The following is a 15,778-nucleotide window of genomic DNA, read 5'->3' on the forward strand; positions in this document are numbered from 1 at the left end:
CGCCTTCAATTTGCGAAGACAAGAAATGGGAGATTGAGAAAGGAAATCTGGCATGATATCCCCAGATTTGAATCAGCATTCCTTTCTTATATCTTCTTTAGTCATGCTGGCTCTAAGTTACTAGACGCACCAATAACTTTTACGTTCACGTCAATACCATGAATGGAGCATTAAAATACTTTTAAATGTTACAGTTAGAAAGCGAATTGTTCCCATGATGAAAGTTTACTGCTTTTCGACGCTATTATGGTTTTGATCTCGATTTTCGTTTCACATCAGTGGTAGAATAGGGTCACCACTAACACGATTCGTATTGTGTTTTTCGTAGTCCAGTAGTTTAGAGGCTCTCGACTTGGAGATCGTGGGTTCGATTCTCGCGTTGGAAACGTGTTATTTCCATGTTTGGTTAGGACAATGCAGGCTGATCACCTGACTGTCTGACAAGTAAGATGACACTACGTCGGGTGGGCATGTAAAAGTCGGTCCTGATCTCTCGCCAGTATAGTGTCTGACGGTCGTTACTCGTCAGTCCCACTCTGTTATGAGAGTTATGGAATAGAGAGTGCTCTTGTGTACTGCGCACACACTTGGGCACTATAAAATTACTGCTGCGTAACTGGTCTGGTTTCAATGAAACCGGCCACCGTCACCGAAACCAGTGTGGGGTATTATTGGATTCGAAATATCATAAACGAGGTCTTAAGCTCGAACAATGGTTGTAAGCGCCAATTATACTAATTTCCTACAGCCTGTTCATTAAAGAAAACAAAAAACTCTCAACAATAAGCTTGTTGGTATAAGTCGACTTGTTCAACAGATAGGATTACCAACGAATCTATGCTAATATTAGCATTCCAAATCTATCCTTCTGTGTATGTCTGTTTGTTACCTCTTCACGCCCAAACTACTAAACCCATTTGGCTTGGTATGGAGACACTTCTGATCTCGGAAAAATACATAAGATACTTTTTATCGTGAAAAATGCACGGTTCCAAATTACTAAAGCAAAAACCAACCATCCTCGTTTTATTAATCATAACTTTTCCCTTTCAAAAAGCGTATCCATGTCGGTTTTTCTATACAAAAGAACGTAGCCTGTATAATTGATACAAATGTGTGTTTTAATATAATAATACATGTTGTGAGGCTCAGCGGGGACCATTTCTCCTCATTAACCACGACATACGGGGTTTTTGTATAGTCATTTGTATACAAAAAGTCAAGGGGTTACGTATATATATGTTGTGACTTTGAAAAGGATATATTTTGTTGTGATAAATAGCCTCTGTGGTCTAATCTATATGTGTGCCTCTATATACCTGTATACCAGTGGCGAGGGGTGAATATTTTCGGAAGGGAAGCCGGAGTAAAAAATCTACTTACCAAAACGCTCAACACTGATGTTCAACAATGTTCGAGTTTCAAGTTTGATAATGATGCCTTTGAAAAATGCCTTCTGAGTTAAGTTTAAATATGCGTGACGGCACATACGGTCATTCAAAACTAAGTTTGGAAAACGAAGTTTCCTTCGACAGCAAATAATCTGTCAGACAACAGTCTCAGCTGTACGAGTCACAATTAACAAATCACAATACAAATTAATTTAAATTCGCGACACTGCACTCTTCTTATAACGCTAAAACAAATAACATTCGACATTTAAACACAAAACAAACAAGTTGTTTACAAACACTCATCCGCCATTTGACTCATAAAAAATTTACTTCATGAAGGTCATCTTTCTCGCTCGCACTTGTGCGTTGCCAATTAACTTTTCGCCGTAATAACTCACCGAGTATCGGCTTATTTCCGAGTATATTGGCGCGTGGTAGAACGAGACAGAACATGACGATCAGTTCACAGGAATGAAAAGGATAGATGCTTACTATGAAATATCGTTGTATGAAGAAATAACCCACTAATTTATCGGCTTCTATTGGAGATGGCCTGCACGTTGCATCGCCTATATAAATTTGTAGGCGATTAATTATTAATTCAAACTATTTCAAGTAAAAGAAAAAATTATTGCATATAAAATTTTGTAGGCGTTTAGTGAATTCAAAGTTTTTTAAGTATGTAAAATATCTATAATATAAAAATGAGTCGCTGAATGTGTTGCTAAGCGCAAAACTCGAGAACGGTTGGACCGATTTCGCTTATTATTTTTTTTAAATATTCCTTGAAGTACGAGTATGGTTCTTCCGGAGAGAAAAATTCTAGAAAAAAATCCTGAAAAAGTCTAAAAACAACACTTTTTTATACTCCCATACAAAAGATTCGTGATAAATGATAATACTTAAAAGTCAAATATATAAAAATGGATTTTCAATTATGTTAGTAACGCTAAAACTCGAAAACGGCTGAACGGGTTGGGCAAATTTTAGTCTTATAATATTCGTAGAAGTCCAGGAAAGGTTTTAAAGTGACACGAAGTTCACCGGGACAGCTAGTTTGTTAGATAAAAATGTATTTGGCCCATAGATTCGATTTTCCAGAAGGGAAACCGACGGGAATCGGGTTATATGGACTCTTCGCCACTGCTGTATACAAAAAACTATATTATACAACTCTATAGAGAGTTCGCTGTCCATTTGGTTGCGAATTGCGATCTATCTGTAATCTATTACGTTCATTGTTAGCCCGTTGGTATTTCGGACTCTCTTCAATGCAAAGATACAAAACCCTTTTAAATAAGCAAAGATATTAGAATAAATTCAAACATCTATATATATAAAACTCAAAAGTGACTGACTGATTGACATAGTGATCTATCAACGCACAGCCCAAACCACTGGACGGATCGGGCTGAAATTTGGCATGCAGGTAGATGTCATGACGTAGGCATCCGCTAACAAAGGATTTTGATAAATTCCAACCCCAAGGGGTTCAAATAGGGGATGAAAGTTTGTATATAATAATACTTCTTAACGCGAGCGAAGCCGCGGGCAAAAGCTCGTAAAATGTATAAGCAGACGATTATAACCTTCTCTTTTTTGGAGTCAGTTATAAATGGATAGGCTCATAATAGTTGTTAACGATAATGGACTTTTCAAGTTTAATTGTCTGTTAAAATTCAAACCAATACAAAGGCCAAAAAAGACGATTTATCACGTTTATTTTAAAACACTAGTAGTCTTTATTAAACATTTTTTTCCCAGTGATATTTCAATGCAAATGATACCGTTAAAATTCGTGCCGGATTCAAACACAGCTTTAATATGATTGAAAACACGAAATACATTTCATTCCGTATAAAAAATATTGTGAGCTGGGAAAGGCTTCAATTTGCTAATGTAAAACGTAAACTGTGTAGTTCATTCGTTCTGTATTTGCACTGCTAAGTTGTGTGCGCAGTTCAATGATTTATATTCGATGATGCAAAGATTTTACAACGTTGCGGATTTTGGAAGTTCTTGTTTTATAAAAGTTAGTTATGAAAACAGGATTTCTGATGAAAGATAAAAAGGTTATTATTTAAAGATTTAGTAGGTGATTTTGTTATAAATTTAAACTAAATTCTTTAACAGTTTCAAATTAAGGCAAGATTCAATAAAACTTCAGAAATATTTTGGTTTCTGAAGATCCCTCCCAGACCTTATTAATAATTATATTACGGCTTATGAACACGAATCTTCGGGGCTCAAGGGACAGGCTCAAGGCTGGACGTCAGAAAATAACTGGGAATACCTTCCGAGTCGAGCAATTTGTCTGCTGATGTAATAATAATATTATGTTAAGTATATACTAAATGTCGGCATCTTGGGGTCTCGGAGTCAGGGTATCTCCTACTCCTCCTACCTTTCCCATGTCCCAAGACAGATTTAGCATGTCTCTCGTGCCCCCTGAGATTATATCAAAGGGTTTTCGTGGTTGGTTACCACTGTTGATCCTGGCGACACAGGAGTTGCAGTGGTTCCCGGGAACGTGTGGTGGACTAATTCCCAGATTAAAAAAAAAAGGGTCAGGCCTTATCGAGCAGTGAATGAGTGTAGGCTGATTAAATAGATAGATATTAAAATATGTTGCCAGTAATATCGCTATAGGAACTTATGGGAACCATTTAAAGTGAAAAATTCTATATTGGTGTTGTGCTCTTTCTTGGGATGAGTAAGATTTGAAATTCGTGAGACGGAGAAAGACCATCGGCGTGGCGTAGGAGAGGAAATGATATTCCTATCCTAAATCGCTCTGGTGAATATTAGTTTCTCTCTCTTACTTTTTAACCCCATTGTTATAAGTTTAACGTGTATGTCTGTCTGTCTGTCTGTTTGTATGTGTGTGCATCTGTCCGTGGCATCGTAGCATCCAAACGGGTGGACCGATTTTGATCTAGTTTTTTTTGTTTGAAAGCTGACATTATCGAGCGTATTCTTACTTCTTAGCTATAGTTCATCATCATCAGCCCGTACAGTGCTGAAAAAATGAGTTTGATCTACTTACAATTATTTGTTTTTAAATTTCTCAAACTTTCCACTCTTTCTTTTTGTTTCTTTTTTCTACCGGGCTGCGGTAAACCTTGTACATGATGTGACCGAACTGCGCAGTTCCATCGTCGTCTGCATTAATTAGAGTCAGGCACTCAGCCAGGTCGGTTGCTCAAATTGTATTATAATGCGCTTATTCTAATTAAATCCGGATTTGGCTGCCAAAGTCTCCTATCCCTACACCGCCGTATTTAATATAGGAGCAACATTTTGGAAGAAAATTAATATTCTACTGTTTTAGGATTTGCCCTATATCACTTGAATTATATCACTTGAATTTCATTAACATCGGTACTAATATTGTAAATGCGAAAGGATGTCTGTTTCTTTGTTCATCTACTAGTTACCCACCGCGGCACTAATTCTGATGGAGATATTATCTGCTTTGAGTAAGTACGGTCCACAAGTATTAAAAGAATATTGAAAGACAATATCTAGAGTAAAATACATAAGCAACTTTTTGCGTTTTAGTTAATAATAATAATATCTATGGACGCTTCACACCACGTCAGTCTGGCCCCGTGCTAAGTACCTAAAGGACTTGTGTTACAGGTACCAGAGTCCAGACAACGGAAATATATTTAATACTTTTATACTATACATATATTTAAGAATTTTATTATATCATACACATATTTAATACACATCCAGACCCGGGAACTTTGAAAACTTTTTGTTCCGTCGGCGGGATTCGAACCCGCGACCCCCGGCTTGAGCTACCAACGCGCTCACCACTGAGCCACAGAGGTCGTCAAATAGTTGTCGGAGTTGATAGTAAGTGGCAACTTTAACTAACGATAAAAGAAAAAAAATCCATAAGACTAGAAACTTCCTAATCTTAGGTACTTTCTTAGGTACTTAGTCAACTTGCATTCGATAATTATGTGTACAGCTAAGTTGGGAATACAAAATGAATAATATTATGATTTGTCGTTTCACTTATGACATAGCAAGTGCCACGTGATCCATGTAACTTAGGCAGCCGAATACACACGTTTTCCGTATGCGTTTTCCGTATACGGAAATACGAATTCATGAAATCAGTAAAAAAACATATTGTGAACAATAGAATTCATGATCTGAATTAGTAGAAAAGTTAGTAATAGTAGATTCTCCGAACGAATTCTGCACGTTCGTTTCAAGTGCAAGTGCAAGCCAGCGCGTTCGCGCGTGAAAAAAACGAACGGTTGCGCTAGTCTCACGGAATTTCGAATACGGAAAACGTGCGTTTGCGGCCAGCCTTTATAGCGACCCGTAACGTAATGTCAACTTTAATTTTTTTACCTGTAACTTACTGTGAAAATTCTCAAACGCTCGTAGACCGTAGTCTAAGTACCTATAATAGGATAAGGTCGTTAGTGTAACGTGATTGGCGGGATTATTCAGGGTTCGCTTTGTCTTCATCGATCACGTCGGGCACCTGATGCAAGGCATCATTTATGTAAAGCTTTTTATCGCCGTTCATATTATGTTAGGATGTTTTGGCTCATGGATGGCATTGTCATTGGGGCTTGGATTCGGAAAATCCAACTATTTTACTCCAGAACTTTCATTGGAGGGTCATACTTACGTCAGTGGCATATCCTTTCAGACTATAAATAAATGTTAATAATAACTCCGACACCGGTTTCGGTGACGGTGTTCGGTTTTATTGAAACCAGGCGAGTTACGCAGGAGTAATTTTTATGGCGCCCAAGTGTGTGCGCACTGCACAGTACACGAGAGCACTTTACTCTGAGAGATCAGGCGCAGGACCGACTTTTTACATGCCGCATGGATCATCTTACTTGTCAGACAATCAGGTGATCAGCCTGCATTGTCCTAACCAAACTTGGAAAAAACATGTTTCCAACGCGGGAATCAATCCCACGACATCTGAGTCAAGAGCCACGCTTAAAACCAATGGAGTCTGGACCACGGAGGCGTTAATAGCAGTAATTTAAAGTTATCCGTTACACTCATATTAAGTCATAACATAAAATATTTCCCGTGCCTTCATAGAAAAGTAACATTCTGTGACAGTAGGCCGAGTTTGTCTGACCTCTTTTTACTTATAAAGAATGATGTTTTTTCCGTATGAAAAAGAGGCTTGTATTTTTCTTAGAACTAGAGATCAAAATTCGAGCTTAACTTTAATTATCAGTTTCAACGCTATTTCTCTGTCTTCTGTTTTGGCAACTCGACACAAAGGATGCGTATGTATTTCAATGCTATTAATATTCTGTTACCAAAATATTGACACTCTTCTTCTTCTTTTGGCCCCCCTTTTAAAGTGTTGTCTATTTCAGATTTAATAAGGAAACAACAATCCATTTTTAATTTGAGAACAGACTTAAACTATAAATAAAAGAGTATAATTATTCGTGTGTATAGACTTGTGACTTGTCATTCAAAATATCGTAGTGTGCACATTGTAGTGTGCGTAATGTTTTATTTATTAAAATAATGTATGATAAAAGCATAATTTTAAAACAATATTGGCTCAATGCACTCCTCCTCCATAAAAACTATACCTAATTTTGCGAAATTTCATGCACCTAGATACTTTTTCGTCATTTTTCGTCAAAAGGGGTCCAAAGTTTTTTTGCTCACGTATTAAAATAACTTTTTGTTTCCTTTGATGAGATATTATAATGATTAAAATATAATGTGGGTTTTACAAGACGTGTTCTTTGTTTTAAACGGAGGATAAGAAAACTATGATGGTTGTGGATTTCTTTACTACAGTTTATTGAGCCATCCTTGAACAGGAATATTTGATTATTTCCAGAATATATTTCAAAGTTACTAAATCAATTTTGAGAACATCTCACCTAGATATCGTTTTCTTGTATCACAGCAAAATGTGTGATTTCACGTGATTTTTACAAGTGCGAATATCATCGACAAAATCTAGTGAAAAATAATAATAATAATAATCGAATGCCGCTTTCTTTGGTCCCTTATCCTTTCACATTCCACTATAATGAAGTGACAATAGTAATTGCCACAATATAAATCTATACAGTAGACCACATTCGTACGAAACCGCAGCAATCCGCGGTGCACGTAAATGTGATTTGGGATAGCAAAAAAACTTCCTAAATAAATATCTACACGTACTGTATAGACGTAACAGTTATACATGTTTGTCCTAACTTCATGCTTAGAATAGCGGTTAGACTGACAAGAACAACAAACGTGTAAATATATTAACATCTTATACAGTATGAATCGTTTTAGAACAGTAAGAAGTATAAGAGTACCGTACCGTACCGTAGTATCACGTCGCGCGCACGAAAAACTTGTCTTGTTGACTGTTAAGTGTTGACATAGTTTTATTTCAAATTGATCTGATTTAATCTACTGATTATAGTTATATTGTGGTAATGGAAACGAGATTAACCATTATACGCTCACTCACTATGGCTATAGTCATAGTGACTAGTGATAATAGTGATCTTGACTTTCATCTCCTGCGGAGTCTATAAAATCGTGACTTACTTGATCAATAGGAAATCGTATCATCAGATTTAATCTGTGCTGTTAATTGTTTTACCCGACTACAACGAATCTAAAGAGCAGGCATCATTGTTGGTGTTCCATTAATCCTTCGATCGTGAATTCTTGGAAATCTATTGTTATTCTATTGCGTCTCGCTCACCGGTGAGCTTATGGGGCTTGATGGGTTAAAGCGTCTAAATTACTGGTCTACATTTTTTTGTATGAATCAAACTCGCTCTACATAGAGATAAATTTTATCCGCATATTTTGATGTAATACTGTATTGCTAGGTAGTAGGTACATGCTAATGTGTGCACTGCGCCCGACCAGCTGCCTATCACCAAGATGGTTGATAACTGTATTCTTTACACTTTTTCGCTATTCATTTACTACAATCTATACAATAGATTAGATGTATCTGTACTTTGTATATTTAACTAGAATTTATAGAAAGGTGATCTTTATCCTATTCTCTTGAAGAAGTTAACGTACTTAATCATTATAAAGTGACTGAGTACAGATCTTATTATTTTAACCTCAGGCTGTAAATTTTGTGTTAAAAGTATTTTGTAATCTGTTGTTTTTGCGTAATTTTGTTTTATTCCTTAATCTTAAGTGGTTTATTTGCATGATAACAATTTCAAGAATTTTTTTCTTAAATTCTAAGCATAACGGCAAAAAACATTCCAGTCTCTATTTTGGAAGTCGGTTAAAATTTCTTGAAACACAGCGTGGCGTCAACTAGGCATTTAAGTGCATGTGTACAATGGCAGTTCGTTAGTACACTTGGCACGGCGGTTTTCATCAAGACCAGGGAATGGGGTCATTAGAACGTTCCAACATCACTTGCCAAATTACACGATCTTTACTGCTTATCAAATGACAAAATATTATGTTGTAATGTGGATGTTTAAAAAATATTTAAAAGTAAATTGTTAAAACAAGTTTAAAGAAATCTCAACCAACCCCAGTGGCAAAAATAAATGTAAGTTCTAGGTTTCATACATTTTTGCCCATTATTCTTTTACGGGGTTAAATAACCTCAAGGCTCAACTGTTCGTAAATCAGGGAATAGACGACGTGGCTTATTTAATAGTTTCATTCTAAAATATAAAATTTTTAAATCTATCGTTGCATCCTCAACAATCAACATGCTTATGAATATTATTCGTATCGTGTATCAATTGACTTTATAAATTCTAAGCTTTTATGCAATTTTAATACCTCCATCTAAAACAAAAAAACTTCTCTTCTTTATGAATAAAACAAAGGTTTTGCAAAAAATAACTCTCGTCTTTTAAACAAATGTGTTAACATTGTTTAAAATCCAACAAGTTATTATATTTTCTCCGTTGCTTTTGTTAGTTGATTGTTGTCATTTGTTTTGTTGTTATGCCGTTATCACGGACCGAGATGTAGGCCATCTTTTGTGAGATGAAGTAAACTCGACACTTTTTTTTTCTTTTCTTGAAATTATTTTCATTAATTTTGGTCTTAGTTTCTTTATAGAAACTAAGGGGTTAAGTAATTAGTCATAGATATTATTATCTATGACTAATTACCCTTACTAAATTTATTGACTTGCCGAATGCCGAAAGCCTAGTTTTTATTATTCGTAGCGAAAGCCGAATGAATGAACACTGACCACTAGGCACTATCATTCGGCATATTCTAATGCCGCATTTTCAAACAAAGAACTATAATTATTATCGTTTTTTTTAAGATTAACCAAGCACTAAACAAATCTGTTATTTCTGGATATTACATTGTATTTTAGTACTAGCATGTCTAGAATTATACGTCTGTACTCGGCAAAACATGGCGGTAGCGGTCATTGACTCCCAGTCAAAAACTTGTCATTTTCTATACAAAGCCGCGATTGACAACATCTGTCACTACATTGTCAATCGCGGTTTATATAATTTTTTGACAAGGAGTCAATGACCGCTACCGCCATGTTTCGTCGAGTACAGTATAAAATAACTATGAACAGAGCATCAAAACTATTTTACTCAATAGTACTATGAAGATCGTTTCCGCAAATACAAAGGGTAACGCCCTATCAGGTGTTCCAGTCGCTGTCTGCGCTTACTTTCGATGAGACACATTACACAAGCCCAAGCATAAGTGGCAAGCAATAATCGTAAACGCCAACAAAATGTATGCGATTTCACATAAGTCATCGCTTCGCTAGCGAATACTAATGTCAAATCCCATACATTTTGTACATTCCCATATTTTTTTAGGACAGACGGAGAGTTATCTCATTGTTGAATGCGTCAAATTATGCCAAATTATAATGCCGATGTCGTCACAATAGATCCTCATGGGTCGCAGTGACGTCAGGGCTACAGCGACCTGCCTTTATAAAAAAAAATGACATCGGCTGGACCAATGGTACAACTTTTGATTTGCCGTAGCACAGCATGGCGCGGTAGTCGGCAATACTGTGGACATCTCAGGTTTTTGTATCCCTAGACTTAACCGGAAGTTAGCTTATTATTTGTTAAAGCTTCATTTTTTCAAATACTTTTACTAAAGCTGTAGGAATGCTTAAATTTCTTTTCTTTAAATCTTCAGACTGTCTAGCGCATAAGTAAGGCCAGCCATATTTATAGAAAGTAATCTTCATTCAAACCACGTTCTTCGACTAGGTCTGGAAGTCGAGGACGAGGAGAAGGACGAGGTCTTCGTTCCTAGTGTTATGAGGGTACATGACCCTTGAAATTGTTTTATTTGCACATAACGAAATAAGTGTGAGATTGTGGGAATCTATAACCATCTTTTCGTGGTTTCATTGATTCGGGATTCATAAAGGGAAGCAGTCGGTATGCAGTTCACACGACTGCACGCTAACTGCAATCCGACTGCGTATTTGGTTTGCAGTTCTATTGCAGTCGTGTCAACTGCATTCAAACTGCACTTGAACAGCAATTTGCGGTTGGATTGCAGTTGAAATGCGGCCCGTCTGTATAGACCCTAAGAGCATTCAGTGTCTTGTTTTAATTCATAGATGCTGCCAGTAATAAATTCGGCAGATGATAGTGCTAACATTTTCTATTAGATGTTTTGGGTTTGTTTGTAGTATTACTATAGCTATACTGTACTCGGCGAAACATGGCGGTAGCGGTCATTGACTCCCTGTCAAAAACTTGTCATTTTCTATACAAAGCCGCGATTGACAACATCTGACACTTCATTGTCAATCGCGGTTTATATAGAAAATGACAAGTTTTTGACAGGGAGTCAATGACCGCTACCGCCATGTTTCGCCGAGTACAGTATAGTACTAAATTAATTTCTTTCACCTTATTGTAAACACCAAACAAGGCGTGAATAGGTAACAGACAGGCAAATAGACAGACACACTTTCGAATTTATAATATACGAGCCCCTGCCCGCGGCTTCGCTCGCGTTAAGAATTATTATTATATATAAACTTTCATCCCCTATTTGAACCCCTTGGGGTTGGAATTTATCAAAATCCTCGGATGCCTACGTCATAACATCTACCTGCATGCCAAATTTTAGCCCGATCCGTCCAGTGGTTTGGGCTGTGTGTTGATAGATCACTATGTCAATCAGTCAGTCAGTTACCTTTGAGTTTTATATATATAGAAGTATGGATTAAAATTATGTAACTCCTCAGTCAGCATTTAAAATACTGAAAGACAAGACAAGATCGAAGATAAGGCACCCGCCAACGCGACGTCTACCAATGTATCAAATCACCAATGGATTTATTCGACGCGAGATAGCTTTGTCTACATTTGCGAAGGAGTTATTGGGAATATTTGACATAAAACTTTATAAACGAACAATGGCGAAAATACTCTTGATTGACCTACTGACGACTGTAGACTAACCAAAAACCCTTTTATAATATGATGTCACAGTTGTCCAAAGTAACAAGCTAATTTAAGGGGGCGACTAACCCTAAAGTGTCGATTTTATAATTATAATAAATAAATAAATAAAATATCTTTTTATTCAAAATGGGTATCATGATACACTTTTTACACTTACAGCTATGTAACAAAATTAAAAGAAAAGTAACCTGCATGGAGCCACCCTATTCCCAAGGTGTGCTGTCCTCGAAGAAATCATTGACTTTATAATACGCTGTAGCACACAAACGTTCTTTAACTGCTTTTTTAAATTTGTTTAAAGGTAGATTTTGAACATTTTCTGGGATTTTATTGTATAGGCGTATACATTGGCCTTTAAAGGATTTGCTTATTTTGGCTAGTCTGAACATTGGTATTGCTAACTTGTTCTTATTTCTAGTATTTACATTATGATTATCACTTTTCTTTTTGAAAATATTTATGTTCTTTCTAACATATAAAAGATTTTCCAAAATGTATTGAGATGTGACGGTCAGAATTCTTATTTCTTTAAATTTTTCTCTTAGAGATTCCAAAGACGACATCTTATAAATAGAACAATTTAATTCATTTTTATACTTGAAAATAAGCCCCGAATTGTTTCATTTTCTATAATTAGATACTACGAGTACATTATATTTCCGAGAATTCGATCTGAGCAAAAACACGATATCTTAAAATTTTCTCGATAGAAAAAAATCACAAAGATGCATCTAATTTTCACGAATTTTTCATTTATTGCCATAGCCGTGCATTGAACTAAGTTAATATTTTAACACATTGTATAAAATTCTATCATTGAGAGATCGGATTTTTAAAATGTTGTATATTTATCGAGTTATTGAGAAAAAACTAATTTGGTGATGAATCCGAATCGTTCTTTTTCACCTGGCATATGAAAGAAGGGCGTGAGTGTGAAGAGAGAAGGACGATGTTTGATTTTTGGGGTTAGTCGCCCTCTTAATGTCTTTGGGCCCTGAGCTATGTATTTAATGATTTGTGCTGTTACTTGTTAGTAAGTGCTTAGTTTGTACCTACTAATGATAATTGATAGCTCCCACACCCGTGTTGGTGGTTAGTAACATAAAAAAATACATGCTTCGACAGGGAACTTACTAAGGTACTAACTGTGTATAACTGAGATTTTGCAAAATAAAGTATATTTCATTCATTCATGCTCGCTACTAGCGAGCCCATAAAGTTAATAGGTATTATTTATTTCTGATGTACCTATAGTTCCTATATCATATTATATAGCTGGCTCCGAGGTGCATTTAGCGATTGTTGATGATTTGGAAGCTGCCGTTAGGGTCACGGGTTCCCACCGCAGCGTCTCACGGTGTCTCGCGGTGTCGCGGTAACGGGAGCGAACGCAGCGGACCGTGCGACATTATCTCTAACTGCACTCGTCAAATAAGAAAAATAAAACCGTAGACTTTTATAGCCTTTTTCGAGACAAAAAGGATAAAAACCAAGTAGCAATCGTAAAAAAGTAACCAAATATTCTTAGACCATTGAACGACTGAACCAGTGAACTGATTTCACTGATTGGACTGATGACAAGAAGCTTTTAAGTCTAAGGCAATACTTAATATAATGTTCCTTTCGGCCTCTTAAGACCCACTTAAACTAGAATAGGGCCACACATTTAAAAGTAATTTAAATATGACCCTCATTCTATTATACGAGGAGGAATGATATACTTTTAACCACGGAGCTAATACAAAGTATGAGCTCCGTGCTTTTAACAAAATTATATTGTACAAGGGAAGTCATAGTTGATTTGAAAGCAGTGCCGGATTTATATTTTTATCAGAGAAGGCCACTTTATTTCCGCCATGAACGAAATCTGCAACAGATGTAAGCATAGCTGGTAGACCGCAGGTCAATCACCGAAATAGTCAACAGTTTATTGATAAATAATAATAAACCAATCAGGCATAATCGTGGTTGCGCTCTGGCCAGCAATCATCCTGCGATTGACTTGCAATTTGTGATTCACGAAAACCGCTCGCCTGTGGTTTGGTTATTGATTGTTCCTGATTGCACACCCAAGTGCCTCGTTGTGCTGTAATTGGTCTTGTACTCGTTTGAGGACTGGATTCGGTAGTTATAGTCAATAGTCCTTAATCACCGTACGGATCTTTGAACTCTTCGTCTATCTGCCGCACTCAGAGTGGAACATTATTTACTTAATTGTAATTAATTCAAAATGTTGACATAAGCCCCATATATTATCTGTCAAACTCTTCATTAAATTGAAGGTTAATCGTAATTAAATGTCTCTGAGTACCTACGGCAGTTAGAGTCTGAAAAATGGATTCTATCGAAAAATCTTTTTGTCTAAACAGCTGATGACTTTTATTAAAAAGTCTTTATATTCATTATCTAAATAAGCTTATTAATAAAAGTTGTATTTGAGGTTCTTATCATAATATTATATTTTGGAAGATCATAGCGAAACGGCAACTATACTAAAAGCCACAAATCTAGGTTTGAAAACCTTTAAATCCAAAGTGAGAATCGAGACCCAAAATATAATTTAGATCATAGTTGTGCTAAACAAGTAGGTAAGTAGTTTATGAAGTTTGTGCATCATGGCTTTTAGTATAGGAGCTAAAACGACAAGCACTTCAGCTCGCTGTTCATAAACTGACATTGTAGAGAAAAGAGTTTTAAAAAGTTTAGTAAACACAAATGTAGGTTAACTATAACTGTTATGAAGTTGCCCTGTTGAGTGTCCCACATTATATGCAAACACGACGAGCGCTGACAAAACACAACGGCACCTAAACTAATCCACGTTAAATCTACATAAACTGTGTCTATTATCTTATATATAAAATTCTCGTGTCACGGCTTTACTGATTTTAACCAAATTTTATATTATGCATATTCAGTGGGTCTGAGAATCGGCTACTGGGTACTTATTATATTGATAAGTGCATTAGTTGAATAAATAATAGTAAATTATTACGACGGCGACCATTGTTTGTGCGACGGGATAGCGATGGATGTTGCCATGGTGACATACTTATTTAGTCACTTCAATAAAGTAATACTCTGGTAATACGGCCGAAATACTTTATATGGCAAAGAAACTTTTGCCGGAACAACTAGTAAAGTGATATTTTTAATGAGCGGCATAAATCATAACATACGTGGTACTTCATTAAAATCTGAGGGCAGTGAAGGTGAAAGAGCTGCTAATTAAAAAAAATCCATACAGCCGAACGTATTACCTCCTCCTTTTTGGAAGTCGGTCAAAAAAACGGCGAAGTTTTTAATGCGACCCATCTATTAGTGTTTTTAGGTTTCCGTACGTAAAGGTTATAAATGGGAACCGCTAGTTAATATTTTAACCGACTTCCAAAAAGGAGGAGGTTATATGTTCGGCTGTGGATATTTTTTTTATTTTTTTATTTTTGTATGTTCAACGATTACTCCACCGTTTGTGAACCGATTTTCAAAATTTATTATTTTATCCGCCAAAACTCTCAGTTTGAATCATTTTAATATACTCATATTAGATGCCTTATCTCAGTTTCAGGTGTAGAAGTGATCACAAGATGCACGCGTTGCTGTGCGCGTTGCTAGCGACCGCAGTGGTGGCGGACGACAGTCAAGAAAGGTCATTATTACTTTAAAGATACGAACACATTAATGCCGGGTTACTAGAGGGTGGAAGGCATTTTCTATACGTTTTTATGACCGCATATTAGGTAAAAAATAATGAAAAATGCCGCCCTAGGTTATGTGCCCATGTTTATAGGTGTCATTTTATTATGGCGAAATACTTTGTATATTATGTGTATATTTGTTACATGTGTAACAAATAAACATACTTGCTTGTAAACCGGAAAGCTCAATAGAAGTGATCATAGTTGTATGAGCACAAGTGTCTTGTACCCGTTATATGTGCAT

The 15,778-nt window shown here is 36.2% G+C and overlaps 1 protein-coding gene across 1 annotated transcript in view; it reads left to right on the plus strand.

Moving 5' to 3' along the window:
- The window catches only part of LOC121733691 (mucin-5AC), a 54,980-nt gene that overhangs the window by 34,319 nt on the left and 4,883 nt on the right, over nucleotides 1–15,778 (plus strand). Inside the window, exon 2 of the mRNA XM_042124024.1 lies at nucleotides 15,399–15,485. Within this exon, the coding sequence (XP_041979958.1) occupies nucleotides 15,424–15,485 (62 nt within the window). The 5' untranslated portion in view covers nucleotides 15,399–15,423. The remainder of the gene's footprint in view (nucleotides 1–15,398; nucleotides 15,486–15,778) is intronic.

Source organism: Aricia agestis, chromosome 14, assembly GCF_905147365.1.
Source record: "Aricia agestis chromosome 14, ilAriAges1.1, whole genome shotgun sequence".
In the NCBI taxonomy this organism is placed as follows: domain Eukaryota; kingdom Metazoa; phylum Arthropoda; class Insecta; order Lepidoptera; family Lycaenidae; genus Aricia; species Aricia agestis.